Source organism: Psittacula echo (assembly GCF_963264785.1).
Source record: "Psittacula echo genome assembly, chromosome: 1".
Lineage (NCBI taxonomy): Eukaryota > Metazoa > Chordata > Aves > Psittaciformes > Psittacidae > Psittacula > Psittacula echo.
Window position 1 is genome coordinate 89,010,235 of NC_137735.1, and position 15,392 is coordinate 89,025,626.

General features: G+C 43.6%; 1 protein-coding gene across 3 annotated transcripts in view; it reads left to right on the top strand.

Moving 5' to 3' along the window:
- Positions 1-15,112, top strand: part of MYH9 (myosin heavy chain 9) — a gene marked incomplete at its 3' end in the record, with an annotated part of 73,260 nt that extends 58,148 nt beyond the window's left edge. For 2 of the 3 annotated variants that reach the window (XM_080618044.1, XM_080618045.1), the window contains 20 exons: positions 481-687; positions 1,184-1,321; positions 1,822-1,945; positions 2,829-3,000; positions 3,571-3,783; positions 4,226-4,370; positions 4,879-5,085; positions 6,069-6,173; positions 6,695-6,847; positions 7,199-7,447; positions 7,927-8,139; positions 8,893-9,105; positions 9,458-9,619; positions 10,296-10,424; positions 10,769-10,857; positions 11,059-11,182; positions 12,352-12,560; positions 13,196-13,304; positions 13,620-13,792; positions 13,940-15,112. In XM_080618044.1, coding sequence (XP_080474170.1) covers positions 481-687; positions 1,184-1,321; positions 1,822-1,945; positions 2,829-3,000; positions 3,571-3,783; positions 4,226-4,370; positions 4,879-5,085; positions 6,069-6,173; positions 6,695-6,847; positions 7,199-7,447; positions 7,927-8,139; positions 8,893-9,105; positions 9,458-9,619; positions 10,296-10,424; positions 10,769-10,857; positions 11,059-11,182; positions 12,352-12,560; positions 13,196-13,304; positions 13,620-13,792; positions 13,940-14,057 — 3,252 coding nt within the window. Of the gene's footprint in view, positions 1-480; positions 688-1,183; positions 1,322-1,821; positions 1,946-2,828; positions 3,001-3,570; positions 3,784-4,225; positions 4,371-4,878; positions 5,086-6,068; positions 6,174-6,694; positions 6,848-7,198; positions 7,448-7,926; positions 8,140-8,892; positions 9,106-9,457; positions 9,620-10,295; positions 10,425-10,768; positions 10,858-11,058; positions 11,183-12,351; positions 12,561-13,195; positions 13,305-13,619; positions 13,797-13,939 lie in introns of those variants that run through there. The other variant, XM_080618046.1, reaches the window with a different exon arrangement.
- Positions 15,113-15,392: the final 280 nt, after the last annotated feature.

Below are 15,392 nucleotides of genomic sequence, written 5' to 3' on the forward strand. Positions count from 1 at the left end.
TTCTTTCCAGCTCAATTTCTCTAGCAAGTCATTTTGTGTAGTGACCACGTATTGCCCTTCTATAGCCATTATGTGAAGTCTCCTTTGGCTGGGTATTATAGCAAGCTAGTTGAATTCAGTCTCACTGTTAATGGAATCCTTTTTTGTTTGGAACACAGAAGGTGGCAGCAGGATTGCTGTTCTGTAGGGCTGATAATTATTTGTGTTACTTTTGCAGGGGAGAACTAGACAATCTCCTTTTTTCAAATGGATATGGTCTTGAGAAATTTATTAAGGCTGATATAATATGCAGTTGCAGTGTATCATTTGTAAAGGAGAACAAACATTTAAACTGTGTTTTGATATTTAGTTTTTGATTAGCAGCAGGAGACTGCTGCAATGATTAAGACTAACTGTGGAACACAGGAGCACATAACACAGATTGCTAAGTGCTTTGGTAAATTGGAGCTTGCCTCATTTCTGGCTTTGTGTCTAATGTAGCTAATGGCAGAGAAGATGCAGCTGCAGGAACAGTTGCAAGCAGAAACTGAACTCTGTGCTGAAGCTGAGGAGATAAGAGCCCGTCTGACAGCCAAGAAACAAGAACTGGAGGAGATATGTCATGACCTGGAAGCAAGAGTGGAGGAAGAGGAAGAACGGTGTCAACATCTGCAGGCTGAAAAGAAGAAAATGCAACAGAATATTCAGGTAATGCCTTAGGAATACTGATTCTTGTCAGTTAAGAGTATAGTAAGGGTCAGAGCTGTTCTGTTGTCTCAGCTTGGAGGGAAACAGGAGAGAGAGAACAAAAAGTAAAGCATAGAAAAACCTATCTGTGGAATAGAACGTAGTGATTCTGGTGCTGAGCCTGAGGCGTTCAGCCAGTCATCTGGAATGAGCTTTTCCATTCTTGAAGATGGTGGCCACCTGTCAAATAGACAAGTAAGCTTAAGCAAGTTGTTTTAGAATGATGCATTCTTCTTTGCAAAATAGTACTGTTTATTCTGCTAGAAAAGTTGTTTTTTAGGACAGAGTATGTTGCATCAAGTCACGACAGATGTTAATTCTGGAAACTACCTTGAGGTACCTTAATACCTAGAGGAAGGGTAAAGAAAACTTCCAAGTTCTAGGATTGCTACTGTGCTGTTACATGGTTGGTGAGTAGCACTGACAGATGCCTTGGTTTTCTGTGGGTGTTGTGAAGGAACTGGAGGAACAGCTTGAAGAAGAGGAAAGCGCAAGGCAGAAGTTGCAGCTGGAAAAAGTGACCACGGAGGCCAAACTGAAAAAACTGGAAGAAGATGTGATGGTTCTGGAAGATCAGAATCTCAAATTGGCTAAGGTAAGATTCCTACAGCTAAGGTAAGATTCCTACAGCTTCTTACACAGGCTGAAGACGTACGGGTGTTTCTTCTGGAGCTACCCACCAAAGGCTGACCTTTCCCATATTGTGGGGGAACGTTCAAATGAGTTCAGTCTTGTCTTTGACAACTCTGACCTGAAATTAACTGCCTGCCTATATTCTTTACAAGTCAGTAGTGTATAGCCTTGACTAAATAACGATCCATGAATGAAAGTTTTCTGTTACATCATTATGCCAAAGAGTATCAAGTTACCCCTTGAGCAGACTTCCCTTTCGGATTTGAAAAGGCTTCAAATACAGATCTTTAAGTAGCCATTGATTTGAATACTGTCTGTAATCCTGAAAGGATTTCTTTTGTTCCAAGTTCCTTACAGGAGTAGTAGGCACTCATGACATTGACATATTTAAGCACAGTCAATTCTGGAAAAATGTCCTGTAATTCCAGCAACTGCTTTGACACTGCCTTCCCAATTCTGCAGGAAAAGAAACTATTGGAAGACAGGATGTCTGAATTTACAACGAACCTGACAGAGGAAGAGGAGAAATCTAAGAGCTTAGCCAAACTCAAGAATAAGCATGAGGCCATGATCACAGACCTTGAAGGTGGTTTTGGTTTTGTTTAGGGTTTTTTTGTGTGGGGGTGTTTTTTGTTTGTTTGTTTGTTTGTTTGTTTTTAAGGCAGATTCTGCAAAGAACTTGCCTGTTTACTTCTTAGTTTTAGGTGGTTTCTTGTTAAAATTTGTTGAACTTGGTTTTTGTTTTCTCGAGTTTTAGTCCTCCCCAGGTTCTGAGGGGTTAAAAGTTACTCTATAGTGTATATGCTTATTGATTGGTTTGGTAGAGCTGTTCAGTGACTGGCTGAAGGTTATGTGCCTTGTCAGCTGAGCCCTTGATCTAAATAAAAATCCTCTCTAAAGCAGCAGACCAATGGAGAAGAGAGGCTGGTTCTCTTTCTTTTCCTGCTGTAGAAGTGTAACCACTTTTCTACTTCCAGCAGCAGCAGCATCAATCTGTCAGGGTTAGTGCTCTTTCTGATAACCTGTTTGCACAAGCTCTTCAGACTTGAAGCGAGAGGTACTTCATCTGGAGACTGCCCAGGTTAACACAGCAGGAACTAGCCTGTTTAGTTTCTGTAAAGGGAGAGCAGACCCTGTGTTCAGTGTCACTTAATGAGTGCTTATGCCTGTGTGGTGTGGGTGTTGGGAGAGACCAGCATTGTGCTGGCATTGTTTAGTATAGAAAAAGGGGCAAGAGTGTTTGGCGGTAAGATGAGGGGAAGGAAAGTCATGCAGGTATGTTTTGAGAGCAAAATATGGGGGCAGTTGTATGTGTAGGTCCTGACAAAATAATGCATTCCAGCTACAGTTGGGACAGTTGTATTATTAGGAAAGAAACTATTGATTAAATAGCTTTATTTTCTCTGCTCATACAACATTCTTTGGGTATATATCATCTGTGTAACTTAATGTGTCCCCATCTTCTTCAGAACGTCTGCGACGTGAAGAAAAGCAAAGGCAAGAATTGGAAAAGACTCGTCGAAAGCTTGAAGGGGACTCCAGTGATCTGCATGACCAGATTGCTGAGCTGCAGGCTCAGATTGCAGAACTCAAAATGCAGCTGGCCAAGAAAGAAGAGGAGCTGCAGGCAGCCTTAGCTAGGTGAGAACCTGACCTGCAGGGTTCAGGGTCCACCAAGTTGGGAAGTATTTCTTGTCTTGTCTCCCTTTGGAATAGGGACTAAATAGAATCTGTGGTAGTTGTATTTCAGCCTGTGGACTGTTAGGATTCATGTTCTCAGCATCAGAGTTCTTTGGCTGCTGCTCACTGCCACATTCTCTGTGCAGAGCATGGCTATGAATTTAATGTTTCATTGGAGCTGTAAGATTTCAGAGGGAGTTAAAAAGTAGTGGCAACAGACTCTCTTACTGCTAGTTGCTATATTCATCTGTTCAGTAAAGTGTCCAGTTTCCAGTGAAAAATGGTGCTTTCCCTTCTGCTTTCTTCTGTTGTCTCTCTGTGTCCCCTTCTTTAAGGTAAGTGATTGTGCTCTCTCAGATACTGGGAAATAGAACTTAGAATCCGTAGTGATACATGCATCAAAGTTTGAATGTAATATTGTAGAGCTGGCCTGTGGCAGCTTTCTTTATTGATTATTCTTGGTAGGTTAGGTGATTTTAATTTACCTACAGTTTAAATCTGGCTCTGACCAGAACCCTATGTTGAACTCAGGGTGGAAGAAGAGGCGGCTCAGAAGAACATGGCCCTGAAAAAAATCAGGGAACTTGAATCCCAGATCACTGAGCTGCAGGAAGATCTGGAGTCAGAGAGAGCATTCAGGAATAAAGCTGAAAAACAGAAGCGGGATCTGGGAGAAGAGCTGGAAGCATTGAAAACGGAGCTAGAAGACACGCTAGATTCTACAGCTGCTCAGCAAGAGCTCAGGTAACTCCACGATGTAGCTGTTGTCTTTATTTTTGAATTTTTTAATAAATGCTGGAGCATCCAGTCTCTTACCAAAGCAAGTCTTTGCCTTTATTGGAGTAGTCTAGTTAGCAGCCTCAGTGGCTATAGAAGGAGGTAGTGTGCAAGCTGTACTCAAAGCTGCATTTACCTCACCTGATGTAAGAATGTTAATTTGTTCCCTAACCACAGTGTTAGCAATAGACCTGAAACATTCATTCTTTCAGGCTGTTACTACTTAGGCTGAAAGTAATGCTGCCAGCTTCTGCTTAAGAACAGTGCATTGCTAAGCTCTAACTTTGAAAAGTGTCTTTGTAGCTTGTAGGGCTAAACAGACGTTGGCATTTTTCTGCGTTAGACATGCTTTTGGTGGATATACACATCTGTTTGATTTTCTCACTAATGGAATTTGTGAATTTTGTAGGTCAAAGAGAGAACAAGAAGTAACGGTTTTGAAGAAGACCCTTGAAGATGAGGCAAAGACACATGAGGCTCAAATCCAAGAGATGAGGCAGAAACATTCACAAGCTATTGAGGAGCTGGCAGAGCAGTTAGAACAAACCAAACGGGTATGTGGAATAGAAAACACAAGGCCAAAGCAGTCAATCTCTCTGAAAGGACAGCTGCTCTATGGTCATGTCTTAAAGCCGCAGAAGAACATGAAGCGTTTGTGGTACTAGGCGTCTGATACATGTACTCTTCTTCCCTTGGTAGATTATTTTTCACTATGAAGCTGTTTTGAATAGTTGCATTCGTTCTTTTTCCAATCAGGCATGTTATACTGCTTAACCAAGATGTTCTTTTCACAGCTTGCGCTTATTGACTTGTACAGCCTTAATTTGGAATCTGATGGTGGAAAACTATCTCCTGTGTTGTCTTCTCTGCTTGTTAGATTGTCTCCTGCTTATCAGTGACAGGCTGCTTAAATTGTTTTTTCTGAATAAGCAGTCTACAACTTAGCTGCTAAACATGAAACATTAGCTTGCTTGTTGCAGGGGGAGAGGAAAAAGTACTTGGTGGAAGGATCCTGCCATATATAAAGTCTGAGAGGTTTTGCTGTGTTTTTTCCCTCTTCAGGTGAAAGCAAATCTTGAAAAAGCAAAACAGGCTCTGGAAGGTGAGAGAACTGAACTGGCCAATGAGGTGAAGGCCCTTCTGCAGGGCAAAGGGGATGCTGAGCACAAGCGGAAAAAAGTAGATGCTCAGCTCCAAGAACTCCAGGTGAAATTCACTGAAGGCGAAAGAGTGAAGACTGAACTGGTTGAGAGGGTTAACAAATTGCAGGTGAGTGGCATGGGTTTTCCTTTGCTTCTGATAGAGCTCGGGGTTAGACTGAAAGCATTGTAGGGTCGTGCCTCCCCACAGCTGGTTAAAAAATCTTGTTCCTGGTGAGGATAAAGTTCCTACAAAAAGCAAATCCATGGTTTGCCTCCCAGGGGCTATGCAAGCTACTTAACCCATTGCCAGGGCAGGACTTCTGGATTGATGTTGCTTACCAGCTCTGAGAAGCTGAAGTAACTAGTTGCCATTTGAGTTTTGTAAGCCTTAAAGTTATCAGCATGTCTGCTTCCCTTCAGCATGCAGTGGTTTGTACGGTACAGTTTGCAGTTGTGCAGACAATTCAGCTGCTTGTGGACATAGACCGGCATAAACAGACCAGCAGTTGTGTAACTCATTTGGAAGAGAGCTTCTTGAAGCTTTGTAATGCAGTTGATGGTGATGAGGTGTGGCTCAAGGCTGATGTGGAAATTTAGGGTTTCTCCTCCTGTCTTCAAGTGAACAGCAAACCGCTTTGAGTCACACAGAGCATTGTCTTCTGCCTTCTCATTTTTGGAGGGCTGTTATTAAAAGTTGAGCATTGCTGGTGTGTGCACTGTCTTTTAGAATGTGCAAATGTAATTTTGAGACTCGAGATATAGTCCTGAAGCAGAGAGTGTAAAAGAGAGAGTTAGTTTAATGAAAGCTTTTAAAATTCTTGCCAGGCTGTCTGAAGTCTTATATAGGCCTTAAAAAACCCAAACCACCCAGAACCAAAAGGCTTTTGCTGCAGAGGGGATCCCATGTAAAAAGATCTTTTTTCAACTTCTCATACTTCATTCCTGGGAGTCTGGAAACGATGCATTCATTTCCCTGAGAGAATATGTGCATGCCTTACTGTTATGAGGCGCCTGAGTTTTCCATTCTGAGTCCTGTAGCTTCTCGCTTGTTCCTGGCTTTGTTTTTGCAGATGTATTATTCACTAACTGATACTCTGATCTCTCCTTCAGGTTGAGTTGGACAATGTCACAGGTCTCTTGAACCAGTCTGACAGCAAATCAGCCAAATTAGCAAAGGATTTCTCTGCTTTGGAATCACAACTTCAGGATACACAGGTGAGAGCTTTGGAAACCAAGGCATCTCTGTGTGGTGCAGCCAAATGTCTTACGATTTGCAAAAGTAAGATGATGCTGGTGCCTGAAGTAGGTAAATGACCACTGTCTTTCAAATCTTCTAAGGTTAGTTTTAACCATGCTATATCATTTTAGCCTTTTGTCCTTTTCTTTGATACCTGAATATGAGAAAGCCATGTAGCAGAATACAGTGTGGGAAGGGTTTGAATGGTTTGTGTGCTCAAAAGACTCCAGAAAAGACTGTGGGTGGCTTGTGAGGTGAAGTAATATACTTTAACTATTAGAGTGTGTGAGGGAATAGGACCATTCTGAGTATTTTGTTTCTGTGTGGACTTGCTGGAAGACAATTATTTAAATTCTGTCTTTGGTTGTGTTATCTGTGAAATAAGTTGCATACTTAAAATTGACTTCAAAAGTACTCATTCTGGAGAGAGTGGGTGAGCATTGTGAGCCTTTAAGGCCAAGGAGCGGTGCTGAATTCCACTGGGGTGTTTGCTTCATAGGAGCTGCTGCAGGAGGAGACTCGCCTAAAACTGAGCCTCAGCACTAAGCTGAAGCAAATGGAGGATGAGAAGAACAGTTTCAAAGAGCAACTGGAAGAAGAAGAGGAAGCTAAGAGAAACCTGGAAAAACAGATCGCTGTGCTTCAGCAACAGGTACAGAGTCTGCATCCTATAAACCAATGACTTTTGAGAGGAAGCATAAGTGCGATCTGTCTATAGGGAAGTAAAATCTAAATGGAGAATCAACTTTAAGTAACAGAACCTTTCTGGGAAAAGGTGATCCTGCTGATTTGGGCAAGAGAGGAAATGAAGAGGTCTCTGATGATAATTGTATGAACTACTTGTAGATTTGTATCCAGCAATTCCTTTAGGAATTCAATCATGTATTAATTGAGGGGGGGAGTAGGACCTTCAAAATTGAGCAGGCTCAGCTTCTGGTACCAGTAAAATACATACAGCATTGTCTGTGGTATGGCTTCACGTGAGATCTTTTCTGGCTTCCAGGCAATAGATGCAAAGAAGAAGATGGATGATGGTCTGGGCTGCCTTGAGTCAGCAGAGGAAGCCAGGAAGAAGCTGCAGAAAGACTTGGAGGGCTTGAGCCAGCGTTATGAAGAGAAGACAGCTGCGTATGACAAGCTGGAAAAAACAAAGACCCGCCTGCAGCAAGAGCTGGATGACCTTGCTGTGGACCTGGATCATCAGCGGCAGATCGTTTCCAACCTGGAGAAGAAGCAGAAGAAGTTTGATCAGGTATGACTTCAGTCACTGGGCATTCAGTAGGTGCATCTTATTGACAGCTCTGCTTTAAGAATACCTAAGCAATGCTGCTTGGAGAATGCATATTTATTTCTGAAATAAGGCATAGCATATAGAGTGGAGAAATAAGCTTTCATAGAATTAAATGAATTCTGTTGCTTGCATAGGTGGCTTAGTGATGCTTCTTTCCCAAAGGCGTAGCATTTATATCAAGACCAAGATCAAGTTTAAAGCATTGTTTGCAGATCATTGAGAGGGAGTTGAAAATACTTGGTTTGAGGCCTAGGGAATCGGAAGTTTGTTCATTTGGGGTCAGCACAGTTACAAAAGGTGGGATGGCATGCTTCGTTCTTGGAAGCTGGTTCTTACTTTCTGTGGCAGAGTACTATTAAGACACTAATGAAAAGGTGCATGTTTACCTTGTTAGAAAATTGTCATTAATTTCTCAGAATACTGATACTGTGCTCTTGTAGCTATTGGCAGAGGAGAAGAGCATCTCTGCCAAGTATGCAGAAGAACGGGACCGTGCTGAGGCAGAAGCCCGTGAGAAGGAGACTAAGGCCCTCTCCCTGGCCAGAGCCCTGGAAGAAGCCATAGAGCAGAAAGATGAGCTGGAACGAATCAATAAGCAGTTCCGTGCAGAGATGGAAGACCTGATGAGTTCAAAGGATGATGTTGGGAAAAGTGTAAGTATGAAGTTAAAATGTCTGGCCAGGAAATATCACACAGGTGATACTGTTAGTTTAATGCTGCAAAAACCTTATGTTAGTGTTAACACAGATGAATGTAGTAAAGAATACTGGACACACTGTGAGTTTGTGAATGTTTGTATTGCATTAGTAAGTGTGAAAGATGGATTGCAAGAACCTGGAAATGACCCAAAGTAGCTGAAAACTTAGGTAGTGGGAAACTGAACTGCTGTTAATTAATTGTTGTGGAGGAAATGAAGATATGATAAGAGTCTGATCTGTAAAATACAGAGATTAGCCAGGCAATGGAAGACAGTAAACCCAATATTTCAAGACAAAAAAATGTTACGATAAGCAGGAAGGAAAATTAATAAAAAAAAAATAAATAAAAAAATTAGAGGCCAAAAAGTATTTTCTTGAATTCTGTCAGAACCAGAGGTCTCCAGCAGTAGGAGACTGCGGTAGATGTAGGTCTGCAGTAGGTCAGGACTGGACTAACAAATGCTTTTCTCTCTGAGCCCACCACACATGCATGACCAAAACTAATAGGTAGTTGTGATTCCAACTGGCAGCTTGCAGTTATGCAAGCAGCTGACTTTGAGGGGTATCCCTACCCTACTACAAGGACACATGCAGCATTCTTGTATTCTGCCTTATGTGAATGGTTGTTCTTAGCCTTTTTTGCGCCTAGGATAGGTGAAATTGTCTGACTGTCTCTGAGGAAACCTCACGTGTGGTACTGTGCTGTAGGTCCATGAGCTGGAGAAGGCTAAGCGAGCCCTGGAGCAGCAGGTGGAGGAGATGAAGACACAGCTGGAAGAGCTGGAAGATGAACTGCAGGCCACAGAGGATGCCAAACTGCGGCTAGAAGTGAACCAACAGGCCATGAAGGCACAGTTTGACCGGGACCTCCAGGGACGTGATGAACAGAATGAAGAGAAGAAGAAACAGCTGATTAGACAAGTAAGAATTGCTCTGTAAATCCTGAAAGTGTTCCGTACCCAAAGACACTTGTGTCCAAAGGTGGTTAGACAGGCAGTGTCAAACCTCAGATTCTTGTTAATGGTAACTGTCCAGGCAGCACAAAGCTGTGAGACACTTCACCCCTTGTGTGCATGATTGTTCAAACAGTCTTTGTCTATTAGAGGAACCCGTGTGGCTTTATTAGTGAGGAATGTTAGCCCCATCCCCCTGCCAGGAAGAATGAAAATGAGTCACATGTTTGTCCTTATGTACGGTTTGAAAGGGGGATATGAAAACTGGCTATTAGGAAATCAAGGAGCTGAAATGCTGATGCCTCTATTTCTTTCTACAGGTACGGGAGATGGAGGTGGAATTGGAAGATGAACGGAAACAGCGCTCCATTGCTGTGGCTGCCAGGAAGAAGCTAGAGATGGACCTGAAGGATTTGGAAAGCCATATAGACACTGCTAACAAGAATCGTGAAGAAGCCATCAAGCAGCTCCGCAAACTGCAGGTGAGATGCTGCAACCGTCTTAGCTGTGTCACTGTAGAACATTTACCCAAGGAAATGGGATACAAGATTTCATCTCGTGAGAACCATGCATCAGTGGCACAAGAGCAGCAGAACCTTGTAGCAATTTACAGTGAAAGATTTATTGGCATTTCAAATATCCTTCTAACCCCGATCTGCCTGTTTAATTCCCTGAGGGACAACCTGTCGGGAAAGCCCAGTCTAGGGTTTGCCTCATGTCAGTGTTTTTGGAAAGGATTATGGAGCTGCAAAGCTAGAGGGACCTAGATATCACTTAGGCCTTCTCCTGCCCCACCACAGTTCTCTTATGCTTTTGTAATTCCTACAGGCATTTGTCTGATCTGTTCTTAGGAAATATTCCAAATCTGCCCTAGACCATCCGTTGTACTGCTTCACTAGAAAGCTTCCTGTACCCTGCCTTCCCCTCTCCCTATATCTGACAATTTTTTCCCTTGCAATTTGAGCAGTGCTGTTTGCTTTCATTACTCCTTCTCCTTGTTACTTGTGAAATGGGAAAAGGATTATTCCTTTTGTTTTTACAGCAGCCTTTTTGGTAGCTGAAGATTAATGAATTCCCTTCATGTTTCCTGCAAGACAAACAAACCCACTTTGTCAATGTGGATGCTCTGAAATTCATCATTTGCTCTCCCTTTTTCAGGCACAAATGAAGGATTACATGCGGGAACTGGAGGACACACGTACTTCCAGAGAAGAGATCTTGGCCCAGGCCAAAGAAAATGAGAAGAAGTTGAAGAGCATGGAGGCAGAGATGATCCAATTGCAGGAGGTAATGGAATATGCATGCAAGTAAAGGGTTTGTTCATTTTCTTTGGCCAAGAACTAAGCGTAGCAGTCTAAGCTTGAGTGGTTATTTCCTTTCTCCTGTACTTTTTGCTCTGCTCAAATATGAGGTCCACTTCAAAATGCAGATTTTGGCCTTCTCTTGACAGCTGTGATAGGGCAGTGCAAAACAAAGGAAGCCACGGGGTGGGTGTGGAGCAGACCATGTCTTATAATTAAGTCTGGATGTAGCTGGAGACCGTACCACCCGTTACCAGTAACTACTTTTTCCTAAGCTGCATTAATTGGTAGCTTCCCATTGGATCACTGACCGTCTCGTTTTCATTCCAGGAGCTTGCAGCTGCTGAGCGTGCCAAGCGCCAGGCCCAGCAAGAAAGGGATGAGCTGGCTGATGAGATTGCCAACAGCAGTGGTAAAGGGTGAGTAATGTTCCCTGTTTTAAGGGTGGAGGAGCTGGTTTGAGAAAATACTTTACAGGCTGTTATTTTCATATAGTCTGCAGCATGCAGTGTATCCCCTCTGCTCTCCAAAGACTGAGTTTATTTAAAGAAATGAGAAATGGTGGATTTTCTCCATGTCATTAATGCCACTAACACTGCTTTAATGATTGTGCCCTATAGAGCACTGGCCATGGAGGAAAAGAGACGCCTGGAGGCTCGGATAGCTCAGCTGGAGGAGGAGTTGGAAGAAGAACAGGGCAACACAGAGATAATCAATGACCGGCTCAAGAAGGCAAACCTTCAGGTACCTATCCAGGCTGTGTGTGTCAGTAGGGGTTCTCTAGTCTGTAAATTGTCATACTGCACTCCGATTAATGCCAGCTGCCACTTAGTGTATAAGCCCTCAGAAGTCCCTAGATGTGAGCAAGATGAAACACCCGAATACCACAGTACAGAAGATAGGGTGGGCAGTCAGAGCTGATGTTAGCTCACTGGTTTTGAACACTTTAATCATTGGGTAGCTGCAACAATCTCTGAAGTTTATTTAAAACAAAACCTTAAGCAAAACCAGTAACAACAAAACCCCACTAACCAACCAAAAAAACCCCAAAACAACCCCCACAAAAATACCCCAAACCTCCTAGTCCCTTTTTTCTGTATTAAGAGATTATGAGAAAGATGATCCATGTCATGCTGCTACTCCAACTTGGCATGCTGAACAGTGCCACAGTGTGCTTGGAAAATGACTTTTCTGCCAGTTCTGTGCTGCTTCTGATGGACTAACCATATGGAATTTGTTAGGCCACTATAGAAACCATGACTGTAATCTGCCTGTTCTCTGCCATATTTTGTCTGCCCAACTTTGAAAGTTGAGCATGTTGTTTTCTCAGCATTCCAGAGCCAAGGAGCTAGGCTGATGGTTTTCCAAATGGCTTGCTCACTCTGGTGGATGAGAGCATAGTTCTCGAGTTGGTTGACTGTCAGCCAGAGCCTTCTCTGGTTTGGAAGTGGACCGAGTTCTTGCCCTTTCCCCCTGGAAAGTCAGTATTTTTAAGCTGCTTCTTTGTAGTAGACAGAGGGAGTAGACAGACAGCAAATAAATGATAAATTAGTAAAGCACATGTATTGGATCTGCTTGCCTTGGGATTTTTGTAATTCACTAAGACTGATAGTTACTGTGTTACGTGCCAAACCATGGCCTTTGCTACTGAGAGCATTGTGTGTGATTGGCAAATTTAGCCCTAAGAGGAGGCTGAGAAACCTGTTATTCAAGGAATTACTTTGAAAATCTGGGTAAACTAAGATATTTTGAGAAGTGCCCTGCCTACAGAGAGCTCCCTCTGCATCATAGTTGTTCCAGGTATTCAGCTTACCCTGAGGGTCCTTTTTCTTTGCTGTCAGCATGTGCCTGGGAAGTAAATCAGCCTTTCAGGCTGGAGTGCTGGATGTGCTCAGTACTACTTCTCTCTGCAGATTGATCAGATGAATGCCGACCTGAATGCTGAGCGTAGCAACGCACAGAAGAATGAGAACGCTCGCCAGCAGATGGAGCGCCAGAACAAGGAGCTTAAGCTTAAACTGCAGGAGATGGAGAGTGCAGTAAAGTCCAAGTACAAGGCTACCATCACGGCCTTGGAAGCAAAGATAGCACAGCTGGAAGAGCAGTTGGACATGGAGACAAAGTATGTCCTAGTAGAAACTCTGTTTTAAATTCTGATTTGTCTGAGTGAAGGCTTTATTCTAGGTATAGTGGGTAGTATGGAAGTAGGATCTTGGCAAACCTTCCTTGTTTTTTACTTCCAGACTTAACCACTCCTAAAACTGCAGCTGTGATACACTTGCTGCCCTTCTGTAGCTTCACGAAGCATCCTATCTGTGTGACAAGGGGTAATGGGTATAAACTGGAACACAAGAGGTTCCACTTAAACTTGAGAAGAAACTTCTTCTCAGTGAGGGTGACAGAACACTGGAACAGGCTGCCCAGGGAGGTTGTGGAGTCTCCTTCTCTGGAGACATTCAAAACCCGCCTGGACACATTCCTGTGTGACCTTATCTAGGTGTTCCTGCTCTGGCAGGGGGATTGGACTAGATGATCTTTTGAGGTCCCTTCCAATCTCTAACATACTGTGATACTGTGATACTGTGACATCAGTGCCTTTTTGTTATTTCTGGGAAATATGGCCTGCCATCCCCTTTTTTCCCTAGGTTATGAGGAGTTTTGCTATCTTCCTTGTTTCTAACTTGCCCAAGTCATGTCATCTTGTTGGGGACAAGGGGAGATGAGTTTTTGTCTGACCATCACTGTGTTTCTGTGTAGGGAGCGCCAGGCTGCCAGCAAGCAAGTCCGCCGTGCCGAGAAGAAGCTGAAAGACATCTTGCTGCAGGTGGATGATGAGAGGCGCAATGCTGAGCAATTCAAAGATCAGGTGTGTATGGTTACTGCAGCACTGGTGAGTCTTGTGGTGGGAGGACTCCCCTCCTATGGCCAAAGCATTGTCTGCATTAAGAGGGCTTTAACCTTCCTACAGATTTTTCTTCTTTTTCCTCACTGTGATAATGACAAGATGACACAGATGTAAATGCTTTTAAGGAAAAGCTTGGAGCTGTCAAGTCTTAGGCAATTCCTTTCAGAAAGCAAAGAGGGGGGATTGAAAACTGCTTTTTGCTGCTGTCACTACTAACTGTGCTGCAGCTCTGGGGAAACACTGATTTGTATTTCTCTCTTCCCCACACCTGCTCAGGCGGATAAGGCAAACATGCGCTTGAAGCAGCTGAAACGCCAGCTTGAGGAAGCAGAAGAGGAGGCCCAGCGAGCCAATGCATCCCGTAGGAAGCTCCAGCGTGAGCTGGAGGATGCCACTGAAACAGCTGATGCCATGAATAGGGAAGTCAGCTCCCTGAAGAGCAAACTCAGGTAAGGTGGAGCATTCTGGGCCATTGTTGTAATTGCCCACTGCAAACAGCGTGGCCAGGTACTTGCTTACCCCTTTGCAGAGCCTGCCCTGTCTGGTGAGGTCAGTGGAACCTCTTGTTGCTAACGTGCTGTCTTGTCTTTCCCTAGGCGTGGGGACCTGCCGTTTGTCGTGACACGTCGAATTGTCAGGAAGGGTACAGGAGAGTGCTCCGATGAGGAAGTGGACGGCAAGGCAGAGGCTGGTGATACCAAAGCTACTGAATAAGTCTTCCCATTTGACCCAGGTTACATGTGATGGAGTGACCCATCCACCCTCCCCTCTTCCACTGGACTTTCAGCAAACCCTGTCCTCCTAAATTGGCTGGGGATCTGCAGAGCAAGCCCAGCTCTGTGTATCTGGAGCCATGGGGCATCTGTGTTCCTCATTTTCTCCTCTTTCCAGTTTCCTAATCCTCTTGTATTTAATGCCAAAGAGTTGGGTCTCTGAAATCTGACCAGCAGTTTGGCCACCACAAAGGCCTGTAGAACTGTCCGTGCCATGTCTGCTGGTGAATCCGTACACAGTTTGGAGGGACTGGGGTTAGGGAAAGATTATTTTTTGCTGTAAATCTCCTTTTGTCTTCAGTTCTAGCTGCAGGGAAGCTCCTTCCTGTATTCTTATCCCCTCCCTCTTTGTTTGCTTTCGGCAATCATGTTCAGTGACCTCAGACTTCTGCCTCTTTTACTCTGCCCACCCACATGGTTTGGGAGCAGTTTCAGGAAAAACGGTGTGCTTTGGCCATGGCAATTTGCCCTTTCTGCTTTCACACGTTTCCAGGGAGGGCTGAAGAGGGAAGCTCCTCTCAGGACCAGTTATTTGGAGGACTTGCCAAAGTTGTCTTTTTTCTTTTTCCTCTTATTTTTACTGTCTGGACAGATCTCTGAAGTGCAATGATGTCCTGTTAGTGTCTGCCTCTGAGCGGTTTCATCTAAGGTAGCGTGGACCAGTAGTTAATGACAGGCTGGGGAGGCAGAACAGTGTCCTTGGGCTTGTCTGAGAATCTCTGGGGGACCAAATATATTTAATGGTAATAGACAGGATCTAGGGGAATTTAACAGGGTAGTGGGCAGAGGGTGGGGATGAGGGGAGGGAAATGCCTCTTTTATTGACATGTCCAAGCCTCTCGCACCTGCTCTGTAACCAGGGGTTGGGATTAGTTATTGTACACCGTTGACTAAGAGTATATTAAAAACCCTTTAATCTGCACAGATATATGTAAGGCCTTTGTATCTCTTGTAATAAGTAATTAAGAAAAAAAAAATAAAGGTCTTTATCACTGCCTTTCTCTTGGGACCATGGTTATATATAGATAGTCTTTACTTTTCTACACCGTACACTGGTTGCTGGATTTACCTGTATTCTTAACCATATTGTATATGCTGCGGTTAGACCTACTTATGAGCGAAGTAAAAATAATTCCATATGAAGCACCATCCTGTATGCCTGAAGTGCTCTCAGTGCAGGAGCCTCGTGTCCCAGTTGCTGTCACAAAAAAGAACTTTAGATTTTTTTTGGTTTTATATAATAAAAGTGCCTTAGCATGTGCCTCAGCTGCGTGTC